Source organism: Primulina eburnea, chromosome 11 (assembly GCF_022965805.1).
Source record: "Primulina eburnea isolate SZY01 chromosome 11, ASM2296580v1, whole genome shotgun sequence".
NCBI classification, from domain to species: Eukaryota; Viridiplantae; Streptophyta; class Magnoliopsida; order Lamiales; family Gesneriaceae; genus Primulina; species Primulina eburnea.
Window position 1 is genome coordinate 6992043 of NC_133111.1, and position 16727 is coordinate 7008769.

At 39.7% G+C, this 16727-nt stretch overlaps 2 protein-coding genes across 3 annotated transcripts; both read left to right on the plus strand.

Moving 5' to 3' along the window:
* Positions 1-214: 214 nt before the first annotated feature.
* On the plus strand, positions 215-1036 carry LOC140805338 (uncharacterized). The gene has a single exon (XM_073161616.1). The coding sequence runs from the start codon at positions 215-217 to the stop codon at positions 1034-1036; it is 822 nt and encodes a 273-aa protein (XP_073017717.1).
* Positions 1037-1570: 534 nt separating this feature from the next.
* On the plus strand, positions 1571-4561 carry LOC140805724 (B-box zinc finger protein 22-like). Of its 2 annotated transcripts, none has more exons than XM_073162003.1 (3): positions 1571-1923; positions 3404-3799; positions 4097-4561. In XM_073162003.1, exons 1-3 carry the CDS (start codon positions 1741-1743, stop codon positions 4370-4372), a joined length of 855 nt encoding a protein of 284 aa, XP_073018104.1. In that variant the 5' UTR covers positions 1571-1740; the 3' UTR covers positions 4373-4561. The 2 variants fall into 2 exon arrangements, with proteins under 2 accessions (XP_073018104.1, XP_073018105.1); XM_073162004.1 differs by having other exon boundaries at positions 3434-3799.
* The last annotated feature ends 12166 nt before the right edge of the window (positions 4562-16727 follow it).

The window sequence follows — 16727 nt, forward strand, 5'->3', positions numbered from 1 at the left end:
CCACCGTAACCGGTCCGCTTTCATATGCGGGGTTCTTGGAATGGATTGCAGGCTCTTTTCTTGAAAGATTGCTCGTGTGCATATTATGTACATTGTTTTGCTCATCGACTTCAACTAGCATTAACTGCAGCTGCTGAAAAAGAGGTATCCATTTGGTTATTCTTTTCAAAATTGAATTCTATTTGCAATCTCATCAATGCATCTCCTAAACGGCATGGTGAGTTACATTCTGCTCAAAGAATTGAAGTTGCTGCATATGGTAGCTACTGGTGAACGTGATACAGGTAGAGGATGTAATCAAATTGGAAATTTATTACGACTTGGAAAGACTCGTTGGAGTTCTAATTTCGACTCACTTTGTAGCATGATTGATATGTATAGCTCTGTGATTATCGTGTTAGAAAATATGGTGGATGATGGAGCTTCTAATTCCATTCGTGGTGAAGCTAGTGGTGCATTGATTGCGATGAAGGCTTTTGATTTCATATTCATATTACACTTGATGCATAAGATAATTGGGATAACAAATCTGCTTTGTCGAGCATTGCAAGAGAAATCTCTAGATATTTTAAGTGGAATGGATTATGTTTCAACAACTAAAACTTTGCTTCGTACTTTGAGAGAAGAAGGATTTGATCTCCTACTTAATCATGTGAAAGAAGTTTGTGTCAGGTATGACATTGAGATACCTCACATGGAAGCTCGTTATAAATCTGGTACATGTCGTTCTTGTCAACATAATGATTCAATCACAGTTGAGCACCACTATCGATTTGATGTACTTACAGCTGCAATTGATTTTCAAGTTGAAGAGCTTAATAATAGATTCAAGGATGAGACAGTTGAACTTCTTAAACTTAGTTGTGCTTTGGAACCTAAAGAAAATTTCAAGCTTTTTAATGTTGATCATATCTATCGACTTGATGAGAAATTCTATTATCTTGATTTCGATTCACAAGATTTGCTTCACTTGAGAATGCAATTGGATCACTATAAACTTAATGTTGCTGGCCATGAAAGAATCAACTATTTCTGAATTATGTCGAAGATTATTTGAGACAAATAAGTCAGGAACCTACGATTTGATTGATAGGTGATTTATACATTTTTATCTACGTCGTTTAATTATTTATCGATTCTGATATATTTATTTAATTTACAGGTTGATTCGTCTTGTTTTAACTCTCCCCGTTTCTACATCAACAATGGAACGAGCATTTTCAGCAATGAAACTTGTTAAAACAGCTCTTCGTAACAAAATAGAAGCAGAGTTTTTTTGAGATTCTATAGTAATCTACATCGAACGAGATTTGGTTGAAAAAATTGATAACGATTTAATAATTAATGAGTTTTATTCTAAGAAGAATCAAAGAGCACAATTTCAGTAGTGTTTTAGATTCATGTTTTTTAAGGTATTAAATATTAAATACTCTTGTTCTATGTTTTCATGAAGACAGTGTTTACATATTTTTTATTTTAAATTTTTTATTTAATTATTTATTTTATTAAATCCCATATAGGACGGAGCTAGTCCAGATAATTTTGTATCTTGGCTCCGCCCCTGAATATAAAGATACTTCCGACAACCCTCTACCTGGCAAATTCTAAAGGAAACCCACCGAACCCGACCCCTTTCTCCCATTTTTTCTTCTCTATATCAATCGACCACTCGTATGCCCACATCCTTTTCTCCGATTTGTGAGATGGGTTCTGCTTAGTTTCAGTAATACCAGGAGTAGGATGAAGATTCAGTGTAGCGTGTGTGAGGCGGCGGAGGCGAAGGTTCTCTGCTGCGACGACGAGGCGGCACTGTGTTGGGGGTGTGACCAGAAGGTACACGCCGATAATCTACTCGCTAGTAAGCACCAGAGGGTTCTCCTCTCCAGCTCTTCTTCCCAGATGCCAAAATGTGATATCTGCCAGGTTCGTACATTTTTCTAAAATAATAATAATATTTTTTTGGGGTTTTTGGTGTGGTTTTCTTCTTTACCTTTACGTAATGGTGTTGGAGGAGTGGATGAGTTTATGAATGGTAAACTAATTGGTCACTGCAAAATTTACCTGTTACGGTTTTTTTGCACTTAAAAATCTGAAGATATTTTCACTTCGTTATTCACAGGCCTTTTTGTATGATATATTCTGAATGATAAATATCTTGGGATTCTCGGGGGGACCGTCCTTTTATATATATTAATTAATTTTTTATTCTTTTTTATGAGAAAAAAAATGTTCTTTTTATGAGAATTAAAAAGGAGTCCAGATCACGAGATTCTAATATCCAGCTTTTCAGAGTAACTAATTACTATTTGTTAATACACAAAAATTCTTGTAAGAAGTTATCTCGAGTCACGAAAAAAATCTTGTGAGATGGATATTCTAATTTGTTAAATTTTATGTTAAAAATATTATTTTTGTTTGTAAATATTTTTTTTTGTACGTGGTTGGATTTTGAGGCCATGGGGTATGGATTTTATGACTTGTCTTTTGACAATGTTTTTGTTGTCAAAAAATAGTACATGATGACATGTTTAATGGTGTGAAAAATTTGGTGAGTTGATGTCGATGTCAACATTGATAATTTTATTATATGTTTTTACAGATATAAGATGATATTGCAGAAATGATGTTAAAATATATTTTTTTTAATTCAATTTAGTAATTTGGTATTTTTTTAAAAAAGAATAATTGAAACATAATTTAAAAAATACAATTACATATAAGTAGAAAAAAAATACACAATTAAAAAACTTACACGCAATTATTAAAAAAAAAAACAAATAATTATATGTAACAGATTATGAACTAAATAAATTGTTAACTGAATCGTAACAAAAAATTTCTCGCATCTTCATATGATCCTCACGTTGAACGTTACTCATGTTTGGATCGTTAATATATTTTCCCATTGTCAGATTTTCTTGTTCCATCACTTTCTTTCTAGTTTCCTCAGCCTCATTTCCCAAATTTTTCCATATTTTGCTCAACTTTTGCAAAATGTGTTTCTACTAGAGCAATCTTCGCATCCTCCTTTTCATAGTATTGTTCCTACTTCTTTCATTTCTTTGAGAAAATCTACAACCTTTGGAGCTTTCGATCATTCTCCTTTCATGACTTTTTTAAGGCATTCCTTTTCATTGGTCTAATAGTTTTGCCCAATTCCTTCATGTCATCTCCTTCATCGGAGGTGAGCGTATCAGAGGGTGTGTGATAATTGCAAGTTTTGAACTTAAATTCCCCAAGGAATTGGCATGAAAGTATGTGAATATTAAGCGGATTTACGTGTTTTGGCATTTGTTTATGCCATTGTAGGAATCGAGCACGATCTTCGCTTTTTATATTCGACCATGCATGTATATTATTTTCTATTCACGCTTTTATGAGTAGGTTTTGATGCTTATTGCAGGAAATTGTAGGTTACTTCTTTTGCCTGCAGGATAGAGCTTTACTTTGCCGAAAATGCGATGCTGCCATACACGGCACGAATACTTTATTATCTTTGCATCAGCGATTTTTACTCACTGGAGTCAAAGTAGGACTCGAACCAACTGAATCCTGGCCATCATCTTCCACGAGTAAGACTCGTTCTGATGAGAAAATCTTGGGACCGGAATCTCTTTCTGTTCCTCAGCTGATTACCCCGGTATCATCAAGTATCGTTGGGAGTGACTTTACGCTGTCAAACCTTTCTTTCGCCAGTGGTTCTGCTGCTGGTAATGTTACGCAATGGCCGTTGGATGAATTTCTCAGGATTTCTGGTTTCAATCAGAATGCTAATTTCGTGAACAATGGCTTGTCAAAGGTATGGTTTTCTCACCATTATTTGTCATTCTATTATACAGAGTGAGCAGGAGCAGGAAAATCTGTTTATTTGTAGTTCTCAGACAAATGTAGTTGCTACCGTTTGTTGCAGCTGTGATCATCTCTTCGTTGTTTGAGTCATGTACTTACATCTGTAGTAAAAAAACCGAACCTTTTGAGTTTTAAATTGGCTTTCAGATTCTTCAGATGTGATTTCTGCTGTTTACCTGGTATCAGAAGTTGAATTAAACTTTATTTTTGAGTCATATTTTTCGCTTCCTTTAAATTGTCCTATCAGGCGAATAGTGTGAAATTTGGAGGTTCCATTTGCTCCCGAGCTGTTGAGGGATCACAAGAGGCCAACGAGTGTCTGGATCAGATGCCAGATACATTCTGGGCCGTGCCACAGATCACATCTCAGCATACAGAATCCGAGCTTCACTTGTCTGAATGTTACCCGAATCCATCAAATTGTGCTACCTTCGTGCCTGATGTAAGTTCACCATGGTTCCAGATTTCCTGTCTCCACCAAGAACCATGCGGTATGAGCTCCAAGAAAAGGCGACAATTCTGATACATCCTCCAAAATCTTCCGTTTTCGCCTCGAGATTTGTGAAGGTTACATGGCGTTTTATGATCTATTGTTCCTTGTGTTCTTGTATTCAGAAATAAATTATATGGTAGAAAGCTGATGATTGTGTTTTAAATGTTGTAGAAGACAACTGATGTGTATTTGTGTTAAATTTAGTAGGATTTGTCTGTTTCCTAGGATGTATACTTTTTAGTTGCTTCTGCTAACGTTATTTTGTTTGAATCTGTGATCACGCGGCTCATTCAAATGATACTATGTACGAATATATATTAAAATTTTGTGTTAAATTATTATTTTTTAAAAAGTTAAATATTAAATTAAAACTAAATAATTTAAAATAAAAAGAATTAGATAAAGATAAAAAAAAATATTTATTGAAATATGATAGTTACACACATTTATCAAAATAGATTTTTATAACTTTTTATTAAATAAAATGATTTTTTTTTTTTTTTGTATTTGAGAAGATGGTACTTTTGATTTATTAAAATGATGTTATTATTGTTAGAGTAGATGCCCTGCAAGCCAACGGTTGGCTAGAGAATTTATTGACTCAAGTGAAATAGACAGTCTTTATTTTAATATAATTTAACTTTTAATGGTTTCGTAATACTTTATCTGTATACCCATGCAAGCAGCATAGATAAAGTCCTTGATTATGCTTTAATACAAATGAATCGTAATTCGATGTTGAAACTCATTTGTAAACACTGCATATTCTAAATTCGTTCCTAGTCGATTCAGCCGCCTAAAACATGGATAAAGGTCGCTTGAGCTCGAGACTAGCATCTGTGATGTTGTGTACTGCGTTTCTTGGTAAGGGCATAGAGATGTCCAAACATACAGATGGGTAGTCATATGATGATTATACCGAACAACCCTCCCTCGGATTTTTCAAGTGCTTATCATTCATCGAGAGGATAAGTCCGTGGTTATGATTGTACAACATTAGTCCTTACGACCCGGGACAACACTGAGGCTCTATATGCTAGGGCTGTGCTTTGACTCGTTTACCGGCTCCAGGAGAGTCATCAGGTGGCGAGGTTGGGTACAATTGCGACACATATAGGAGCCAGTGCATTGTAGTCGGGGATTCACCGCTCACCTACGGGTGTGGATATCCTATGTGATCTAATGAAATAATAGTGGATGGAATCTCTGGCCAGAGTACGAGATGTACGTTAGAGAAGGAGTTCTCAAATAGTACACGCGATGCCACTATTATAGTTATCACATAGTTATCGAATTATTATGCAACCCTCGATGAACCAATGGTTGCAGATTCGATCGGGATATATGAGATGAAAGGACCGTACTGTACGCTAATCATAATCGACTGGTTCTTGCAGGCACTATCAGTGATACCTAGGGGATCATGGGGCGATGCTACTAGACGCTCTTACCATGATCCGATGGGTGCAATCAGAAATGAGTTCTGACATTCTTGATCAAGGTGTTGATGAAAAGAATGGGGCTAACTAGGGTAAGCCCGAATAAAGGATTATGTCCTGAATCACAAAGAGTTGTGAACCCACGGCTAGCTGTATCCCTGAACCATTGAGGGTCACACAAGTACTGGATTGTTTGTTCCCGTTGAGAGAATAAATTCAAGGAGTTGAATTTATATTATAATATAGTAAATTCAAGGAGTTGAATTTATGATAATTACATTTTGAGAAAATAAATTCAAGGAGTTGAATTTATTGATATAGTAAATTCAAGAAGTTGAATTATGAAATTTTGAGAGAATAAATTCAAGGAGTTGAATTTATAAAATTGATAATTTAATTTATTAAACTCAAAAGTTGGGTTTATTAAATATTAAATTTTGGAGGTGATAAATTCAAGGAGTTGAATTTATAATTTAAATATTAAATTCAAATGTTGAATTTATAATTGATTTAATTTATTAAAGCTCAAATGTTGAGTTTATTAAATATTAAATTAAATATAGTGGAAAGTATGTTTAATGGGCTTGTAGGAGTACAAGTCCAACATACTAAATAATTAAAGTTCTTAATGGATTTTGATTAATTAATTAAATTAGTTGGACTAGCCCAATTAATTAATCAAGCCCATTAATGTTAATTATGGTAATTAGGTTATTGAGTTTTCTTTGACCTAAAATGAGAGCCTCCACAAATTTGGATTGTGAGATTTTGAGAATCACAACCATAATCCTCCAAATATTTAGTTTACTTAATTAATTTAATTAATTAAGTAAATGATGATTAAAAAAAAGAAATAATGGGATTTCTTTATTATAATGGGATATGATTTTCGAGACTTGGAATTCCCAAGATTTGAAAAAGACTCTCGGCTCTTCCCATGGACCTCTCGAAAATCTCTTCACAAAACAAGAAAAATTTGGCTTAGGAGATTGAGTCGAATTTTTCGTGTTCTATCTCAACGCAAAATCTCTTTCAATTTTCTAGTGCAAATTGGAAGAGGAACAAATCATACAGTCGTGGACCTGATTAGAAGAAAGGAGTCTTTGAAGAAAGTTCGTAGGGATTCATCAAGAGCCAGATCTGTTATACCGGATCGGTTGGTGTCCAGTGATTCATTCACAAAGGTATAATTTCTGACGCCCTATGAATGTTTTGTTAAAATCATACGAGCTCCCAAAGAAAATTATTTTGTTTTCAAAATAAATAAAATTTTTAAACTTCCGCTGCTTTTGGGCGCGTAGAAAACCGAGATCCAACAGTGGTATCAGAGCCAGGTTTTCTCTAAATCGTATGGTTTTGATATATTGAATAATTTATTTCTAACCACACAAGAAAATTTAGCACCACGAAAATTTATTTTTTCCAGATTTTCGAAATAAAAAAAAAATAAAAAAAATAAAAAAAATAAATCTGCCCGGAACTGTTCCGGGCAGTCCGTGCGCGCCGGGCCGCGCACGGCAGCGCGCAGCGTGCGCGCAGGCGTGGGACGCCTGCGCGCACCGCGCGCGCGCAGGCGCCGGACGCCTGCGCGCCCGTGCTAGCGCAGGCGCCGGACGCCTGCGCGCACAGCGCTAGCGCAGGCGTGCGACGCCTGCGCGCACCGCGCTAGCGCAGGCGTGCGACGCCTGCGCGCGGCGTCGGCGCGCCTGTGCGCGTTCTGCGCGCACAGGGCCGCTGCCGCTGCCCGAAGCGTTCGGGCAGCGGGCGGGCAGTGGGCGAACGCTGCCCGGGAGCGTCTCGGGAAGCGCGCTGAATAATGGGCTTGAATTGTTTGGGCCCGGGGTGCGATTTTCTGATTTTTCAAATTTTTGGGCAAAATTGATATTTTTGAAAATTGGTTCAATTTTTATTTTAGAAAATTGATTTTTGAAAAATTAAAAATTTTCTTGTAAAATAAATAATTAGAATATGATTTTAATTATTTATGGTAAAAATGAGTTTTTACAAGAAATCAATTATTATTGATTTAATTGGAAATTAAATAAAGGAGTTTATTTAATTTATTAAATCTTTTAATAATTGTGGTGGTTAGTGATAAAATTATTAGATATATTATTTATCAATTAATTAAATTGTTTAATTAAATTGATGTTAATATTTGATATTAAATGCATGAAGGATGATCGAAAGCCTTGACCAATGTGTTAGGTGTATGTTAGGATATTTTACTGTTTTATTCGTTTTTGATATTTGATTTTATTAAAGTGGGCCTGGTTTATGGCCCGTTCCCACCCCATGAGATGTATCCCTTATGTGTCATGGCTATTTAAATGTAATTATTAGAAATAGTGGGAGATCAAGACTGGAAGATGGTGGGCCCGATGAACGAGATGAAGACATGTAAAATATTGGAAGCTCATGTAATAGTTGCATTTGCATCCCTGCATTCACCTAGGTTTGGACCTGGATCCATGTATGGCTCACATGGATCTAATAGTGTTGGCAATCGATCATCTTTAGTTATTGTTGAATGTCATATTATGATATATGCGATATATAGTAGTATGCATGTATGTATATTATTAGATAATATAGTTGCATGAATCCGGCAAACATACAACTCGTGGCACACGATTTTTAAATTAAAATGATGAGACAATTTTAAAATTAAAATCCCTCAATTTGAATAAGATTCAAAATTTATATCAAACCGAAGAAGTAAAAATTAAAAGAGTTTAATTTTTCCTTGCCTTCCATCAACCGTGGTTGCATGTTGATCGCTACCCGCGGACAGTGTCTGGCTCATATTATTGGGGAGGCCTGTACGCCGGAAAGCTGTGACTTCCAACGGACATATGATGTGAATTGAGTGGAACTCCCATGACTTCGGCTCATATTATTGGGGGAACTCATGGCGACCGTCTACTACAATTCAATATTGATGGGTTGGTTTGACACGTGAAAATAAACGGCGTCATATTATTGGGCCCTTATTAAACGTGAGGCAAAACACGCGGAGGTTGCATAGGGATGCAATTGAACTCTACCTTTTGGAAATTATAATTGGCTGATATTATTCGGGATTATAATTGGCTAATTGGACTCTACGTGCCCACTAAGGAAATACGATTTCCCTTTTTCATCAGAGGGTGGTGGAAATGTCAAAATAGTGGGAGGGAGATTTATAAAATAAAATCCATATTTTATATCTTAAAATTATTTTAAAATAATCAGCAACCATTATTCTGTTTCCGTATCAGTATATTTTCGATTTCGTCACGTAATACATTTCTGTTATTAACTAGCTAACCGAATCTAATTTTCAAGACTGGTTGGGAAATTGTTCTGAATTCAGAGAAAATGACACACACACTAATGTCAGTCTTGTTGAACTGACAAAGCATGCAAGATGGTAGGACCATAGTGTGCAAGCTAAAGTGTGATGTGCTCGCTTCTATATCAAATGAACTGTAGGGACAGTTTGAGGAAATGTTGAATGCTGCTGACATTCGAATGCATATGCAAGAGTTGCATGGTGCATGAAACTCGTACGATGATGCACACCACTTTCAAGGAGCTCATGACTACACGTATGCAAGATGGGGCTTTGGCCCATGAGCGTAGTGTACGTATGACTGGGCTTATTGAGAAGGTGGTGGGCCTGGAATATGTGATTCCTAACGAGTTACTAGATAACATCAATTTGTTGTCTTTCTCTTCCTCATTTGACGGGGTTATGGTGAATTGAATAAGATAGATGATAGCCTTGAAGAGCTAGTCAATACGCTTATAACTTATTAGATCACCATAAAACAGGGAATTGTTGTTTTTCTAATGGACCTCTCGTCAGATGAAAAATAGCCCATAAGGTAAGGGAAAGAAATGTTCTGCCCCTCACAAGAAAAACAATCCCAATAAGAGGCAAACTCTGAAGGACACTTAAAGGGCCTACAAAGCTCGATAAGTCGGAACATATTTATTACACTGCAAGAAGTCTGGACATAAGAAATTGTATGCGCCAGAAATGTTCTGGAAATGATAAGTGAATGTCCAAGTAAACATGATTTCAACAGCTAAAGAATGTTAGATGATCCAAATCCCACACAAATATGGCACGCTAGACTAGGTCATATTTCCCAATGAAGGATGCACAAACTAGTGAGAGAAGACATGTTTGACTCGTCAGACATAAATTCTCTACCTGCTTGTAAGTCCTGTCTAAAAGGAAAAATGACTAAGAATCCATTCGATGGAAACGTGGAACGTGCGCATGGTCTATTGGATTTGATCCACACAGACATTTGTGGCCCGCTAAGTGTTAGCACCAAATATGGGCAATTCTACTTCATTATCCTTACTGATGACAATTCGAGGTATGGATATGTTTATGAAACACAAATCTGAAGCATTTGAAAGGTTCAAAGAATTCAGATCTGAAGTAGAAAACCAGCTAGAAAAAGGTATTAAGGCATTTCGATCTGATCGAAGTGGAGAATACTTGAGTGCTGAATTTTTGGGTTATCTAAAAGAGAATGTGATTCTCACAGTGGACTCCACCAGCAACACCACAATTGAACGGTGTTTCTGAACATTGTAAGCGAACCTTGTTGGACATGGTTCGATCAATGATGAGATTCACTAAATTGCCTACATCGTTTTGGGGCTTTGCGCTTGAAACTGCGGCAATGTTGTTGAATAATGTCTATACTAAAGCAGTGGATAAAACACCATATGAGATATGGATGGGAAAAACTCCCAAATATTCTTACATGAGAATATGAGGATGTCCTGCTTACGTGAAGCAGACAGTGGGAGACAAATTGGATAGTAGATCCACTTTGTACTACTTTGTAGGATATCCAAAGAATTCTATTGGATACTATTGCTATCATCCCAATGAAGCAAAAGTGTTTGTTTCAAGAAATGCCACCTTTATGGAAAGGGAATTTCTATTAGATAGAAAAGGCAAGATGATAGAACTTGAAGAAATTCAAGATACTCCCTCAACTATAGTAGTTGAACCTAATCTCCAACAACCAGTAGTTGAAGTACAAGCTCCTAGAAGGTGTGATAGGGTTATTAGACCACCTGCTAGATATACACTTCTTCATGAACAAGACCATGATGAGTCTTGTGTTGGATGTGATCCAATGAACTTTAAGGAAGCAATATCTGATACTGATTCAACCAAATGGCTTGAAGCCATGCAGTCAGAGATGAACTCTATGTATTCAAACCAAGTCTCGAGAAGAAAGCTAAGGGTCTCCATCTTCTGCTCATCGGTGCACTGGAATGCGCGGAAACAACTCTCCATGCGCTCTAACCAATCCTCCGCATCATCGGGAGTCTCTCCACCAACTAGAGGCTTAGGCCCCATCTGAATGAAACGATGCATATCGAAACGCCTAGGACCATCCCGACGATGACGATGTTCACGGTAACGCCTACGATCGTCCTGATTACCCCAACGACCTACACTCCCCTGACTACTCCCGTCACCAAAGTGGTCAGCCATTGCTACAACATAGAATGGGGAAACTAGTAAATTGGTCAACGGAAATCCCAAAACAGAAATCTATATCCCAAAATCGTACGCATGCTCTGATACCATAAATGTAGTGACCCGTTCCAGAATCACCTACTAGGCAAGAACTAAGCATGCAATTAACCTAATTAACAATAATCAGAGATAACAGCGGAAATAGTCAACAACAATAGTTATACAACCCAATCGAAATCGAAGTCTAGACTAACTCAAAATGAAATACCCAATACAACCATATCGAATCAAAACAATACCGATAAACTAAACCAACCAGCTACTCAACGTCCTCCTCCTGCTCCTCCTGAGCTGTCCAACCTGAGGCCTGCCCCGTGGGAATGGGGTGTCCAAGAATAAACAAAACCGAGGACGTGAGCGATAAGAACGCCCAGTACAAAAGTATGAGTATACAGACCTATATGAAATGCACATGCTATGATCATGATACCGGGGTAGTCAAGAAACAGGAGTCACAAAAGGATCTCAACAATGCTCAGTCTAGAGGCGCCAAGTGGATAGTGCCGCGCGGTCCAACCTCTGGGTCACTGCATCCACTACAAGACAGACGTGGACCTAAAATGTCCCGGACCACCGAAGCCCTCCCGACCCGTCGGCCACTGTGTACTCTCGGTGTCCATGCGTCCACAAGACAGGGCTGAGCGGCCCCAAGATATAGCTTATCTCGAAAGAGATACAGCTCAACAGTAAAGGCTATCTCGAAGAAGATACGGCTCAACATGAAATGCAACGTGCAGTAATAAACGTGACATAATAACATGCATCATATGACATATAATAATGCAGCAAATACTCATGCAACACATATATGAATGTATACTCAACCAGGATATCTCGGATAGTACTTTCGTACCTCTATCACAGCAAGCCTAGCCTTACGCAACACCGCTAATCAGGTCTAGAACAAGCCTACGCATCAAAAGCATACTCAATCAATACTACCATGCTAGACTAGCAAAACCAGTACTCCCTAGTACTACCAAAGGTTTAGGGTTTACCTTCGTCCGTCGACAGCCCTTTGATGTCGATTGCCTCGTAACTCAGGCGCCGCTACGCTACTACTCCTGGCAGCTCTTGGCTATCGCTCGACCAACAACTAACCCTAGAAACCTTCCAAACTCTCCAAAATGAGAGAAAACTCAAGAAATTGGCAAGTCAAAAATGAGAAATCCGAGCACTATTTATAGGCCATGTTCGGATCCTCCGAACAACACTTCGGAACGTCCGAACGCTACGTGTCCATTGGCTCTTGACAGCTCATGATCGGATCCTCCGATCATACACTTCGGACCGTCCGAACATGCACGTGTCCAGCTGCTCTTGACACCTCATGATCGGATCCACCGAACCTACACTTCGGAACGTCCGAACTCCCACGTGTCGATCAACTCTTGACACCTAATGATCGGATCCACCGAACTCACTTCGGACCTTACGAACTCTTCGGTGCTTCCGAACCATCTTCGGTCCGTCCGATCATGACTCGGTCAAAATTACACATTAAACCTTCTTAATCACCATTACTCCGTTAATTACCCAATTTGGAATTCGGGCTACTACATTCTCCCCCCCTTAAAAAGATTTCGTCCTCGAAATCTAGGCAAGAGAATAAAACACCATTGTAATACACTGCAAATATTCTTCATTACAACTGTATAACAATTACATCCCAGGCTGATCCTGGTTCAGCGCAAAAACCTGACCTTGGGCACGAGGTCGAAGATTCGAACTACCCACTGCCTGACCCTGTCTCCTCTGCTGAACAGTCGTCTGGGATCCAGAACCGGATCCTGCTCCACCTCGCAACTGAGGACAATTCTTCTTAATATGCCCCATCTCTCCGCACAGATAACAAGCTCCTGCGGCTACTCGGCATTGCTCCGATGGATGGTTCTTCCCACAATGCGCACAAGAATCCTTCTTCTCACCAAAGCGAACAACACCGCTAGACCTTGATCCAGATCCAGAAGAAGAAGAACCAGATTTCTTGAAAGACTGAGGTCGAGGGCTCAACACACTCGGAGGTCTAGAAGAAAGAATAGCCCTACCACGCTGGAGACTGATCTCTGCTTGACGACACCGGTTCACCAACCCATCGTACGAAGTAGGATTATCACAGACAGTGACTCGATCAAAGATCTCCTGGTTAAGGCCCTGAAGGAAATGATCGTACTTGGCTTCAGAACTGCCACTGATATGAGGCGCAAAGGGTAACAACTCGAAGAATTTCTGCTGATACTCATCAACAGACATACTCCCCTGCTTAAGGTTCAGGAGCTCAATCGTCTTGGCCTGGCGAAGGGCTGGAGGAAAGTACAGCTGCATGAACGCTGCACGGAAATCGACCCAAGTCGCTCTACCCTGGGACTGGACTATCGGCGCAGAAGTCGATCGCCACCACTTGCGCGCACGGCCCTCGAGAAGAAAGCTAAGGGTCTCCATCTTCTGCTCATCGGTGCACTGGAATGCGCGGAAACAACTCTCCATGCGCTCTAACCAATCCTCCGCATCATCGGGAGTCTCTCCACCAACTAGAGGCTTAGGCCCCATCTGAATGAAACGATGCATATCGAAACGCCTAGGACCATCCCGACGATGACGATGTTCACGGTAACGCCTACGATCGTCCTGATTACCCCAACGACCTACACTCCCCTGACTACTCCCGTCACCAAAGTGGTCAGCCATTGCTACAACATAGAATGGGGAAACTAGTAAATTGGTCAACGGAAATCCCAAAACAGAAATCTATATCCCAAAATCGTACGCATGCTCTGATACCATAAATGTAGTGACCCGTTCCAGAATCACCTACTAGGCAAGAACTAAGCATGCAATTAACCTAATTAACAATAATCAGAGATAACAGCGGAAATAGTCAACAACAATAGTTATACAACCCAATCGAAATCGAAGTCTAGACTAACTCAAAATGAAATACCCAATACAACCATATCGAATCAAAACAATACCGATAAACTAAACCAACCAGCTACTCAACGTCCTCCTCCTGCTCCTCCTGAGCTGTCCAACCTGAGGCCTGCCCCGTGGGAATGGGGTGTCCAAGAATAAACAAAACCGAGGACGTGAGCGATAAGAACGCCCAGTACAAAAGTATGAGTATACAGACCTATATGAAATGCACATGCTATGATCATGATACCGGGGTAGTCAAGAAACAGGAGTCACAAAAGGATCTCAACAATGCTCAGTCTAGAGGCGCCAAGTGGATAGTGCCGCGCGGTCCAACCTCTGGGTCACTGCATCCACTACAAGACAGACGTGGACCTAAAATGTCCCGGACCACCGAAGCCCTCCCGACCCGTCGGCCACTGTGTACTCTCGGTGTCCATGCGTCCACAAGACAGGGCTGAGCGGCCCCAAGATATAGCTTATCTCGAAAGAGATACAGCTCAACAGTAAAGGCTATCTCGAAGAAGATACGGCTCAACATGAAATGCAACGTGCAGTAATAAACGTGACATAATAACATGCATCATATGACATATAATAATGCAGCAAATACTCATGCAACACATATATGAATGTATACTCAACCAGGATATCTCGGATAGTACTTTCGTACCTCTATCACAGCAAGCCTAGCCTTACGCAACACCGCTAATCAGGTCTAGAACAAGCCTACGCATCAAAAGCATACTCAATCAATACTACCATGCTAGACTAGCAAAACCAGTACTCCCTAGTACTACCAAAGGTTTAGGGTTTACCTTCGTCCGTCGACAGCCCTTTGATGTCGATTGCCTCGTAACTCAGGCGCCGCTACGCTACTACTCCTGGCAGCTCTTGGCTATCGCTCGACCAACAACTAACCCTAGAAACCTTCCAAACTCTCCAAAATGAGAGAAAACTCAAGAAATTGGCAAGTCAAAAATGAGAAATCCGAGCACTATTTATAGGCCATGTTCGGATCCTCCGAACAACACTTCGGAACGTCCGAACGCTACGTGTCCATTGGCTCTTGACAGCTCATGATCGGATCCTCCGATCATACACTTCGGACCGTCCGAACATGCACGTGTCCAGCTGCTCTTGACACCTCATGATCGGATCCACCGAACCTACACTTCGGAACGTCCGAACTCCCACGTGTCGATCAACTCTTGACACCTAATGATCGGATCCACCGAACTCACTTCGGACCTTACGAACTCTTCGGTGCTTCCGAACCATCTTCGGTCCGTCCGATCATGACTCGGTCAAAATTACACATTAAACCTTCTTAATCACCATTACTCCGTTAATTACCCAATTTGGAATTCGGGCTACTACAGAGCATAAGGTATGCAAACTTCAGAGATCAATATATGGTCTCAAGCAGGCGTCAAGGAGTTGGAACCTCATATTTGATAGCACTAACAAAGAGTTTGGTTTTGCTAAGAATCCTGAGGAACCATTAATGTACAAGAAAGTTAGTGGGAGTGCAGTGACATTCCTAGTACTTTATGTTGATGATATCCTGCTCATTGGGAATGATGTAGGATTACTGCAATCAACTAAAGTATGGTTAGCCAGCAAATTCTCCATGAAAGACATGGGTGAAGCATCCTACGTATTGGGAATACAAATCTATAGAGATAAATCAAAGAGGATGCTAGGACTCACCCAAGTCACTTATATCGATACCATTTAGAAACAATTCTCTATGGAAGAGTCCAAGAGAGGATACTTACCAATGTGTCATGGTGTTACTCTATCTAAAGCTATGTGTCCTAAAACTGATGAAGAGATAGAGATGATGACACGTATTTCATATGCGTCAGCTATTGGTAGTATCATGTATGGTATGATATCGACACGTCCTGATGTTGCTTGCGCTCTGAGTGTTACAAGCAGATATCAGGCAAACCCTGGTCCAATGTATTGGAAGGCCGTGAAAGATATTCTTAAGTACTTGAGAAGAACTAAGAACTTGTTCATGGTCTATGGGGTGGAGAATTAAAATTGGAAGGCTACACTGATTCTAGCTTCCAATGTGACGTAGATGATTCAAAATCGACCTCTGGCTTTGTATTCATGCTATATGGTGCGGCTGTCATTTGGAAAGGTTCCAAGCAAGACACCGTTGCGGATTCCACCACTGAAGCTGAATACATTGTTGCATCTGATGGAGCAAAAAAAGGTAGTTTGGATGAGGAATTTTGTCCAAGAGTTGGGCGTTATTCCTAATGGAGTTGATCCAGTCCCGTTGTACTGGGACAACACCGGTGCCATTGCGCAAGCAAAGGAACCAAGGTCTCATCAGCGATCCAAACATGTACTGATGAAGTTCCACATCATACGGGAGATAGTGGGAAGAGGAGACATATCAGTTGAAAGAGTCCCCTCTGCAGATAATGTAGCTGATCCACTTACAAAGCCCTTG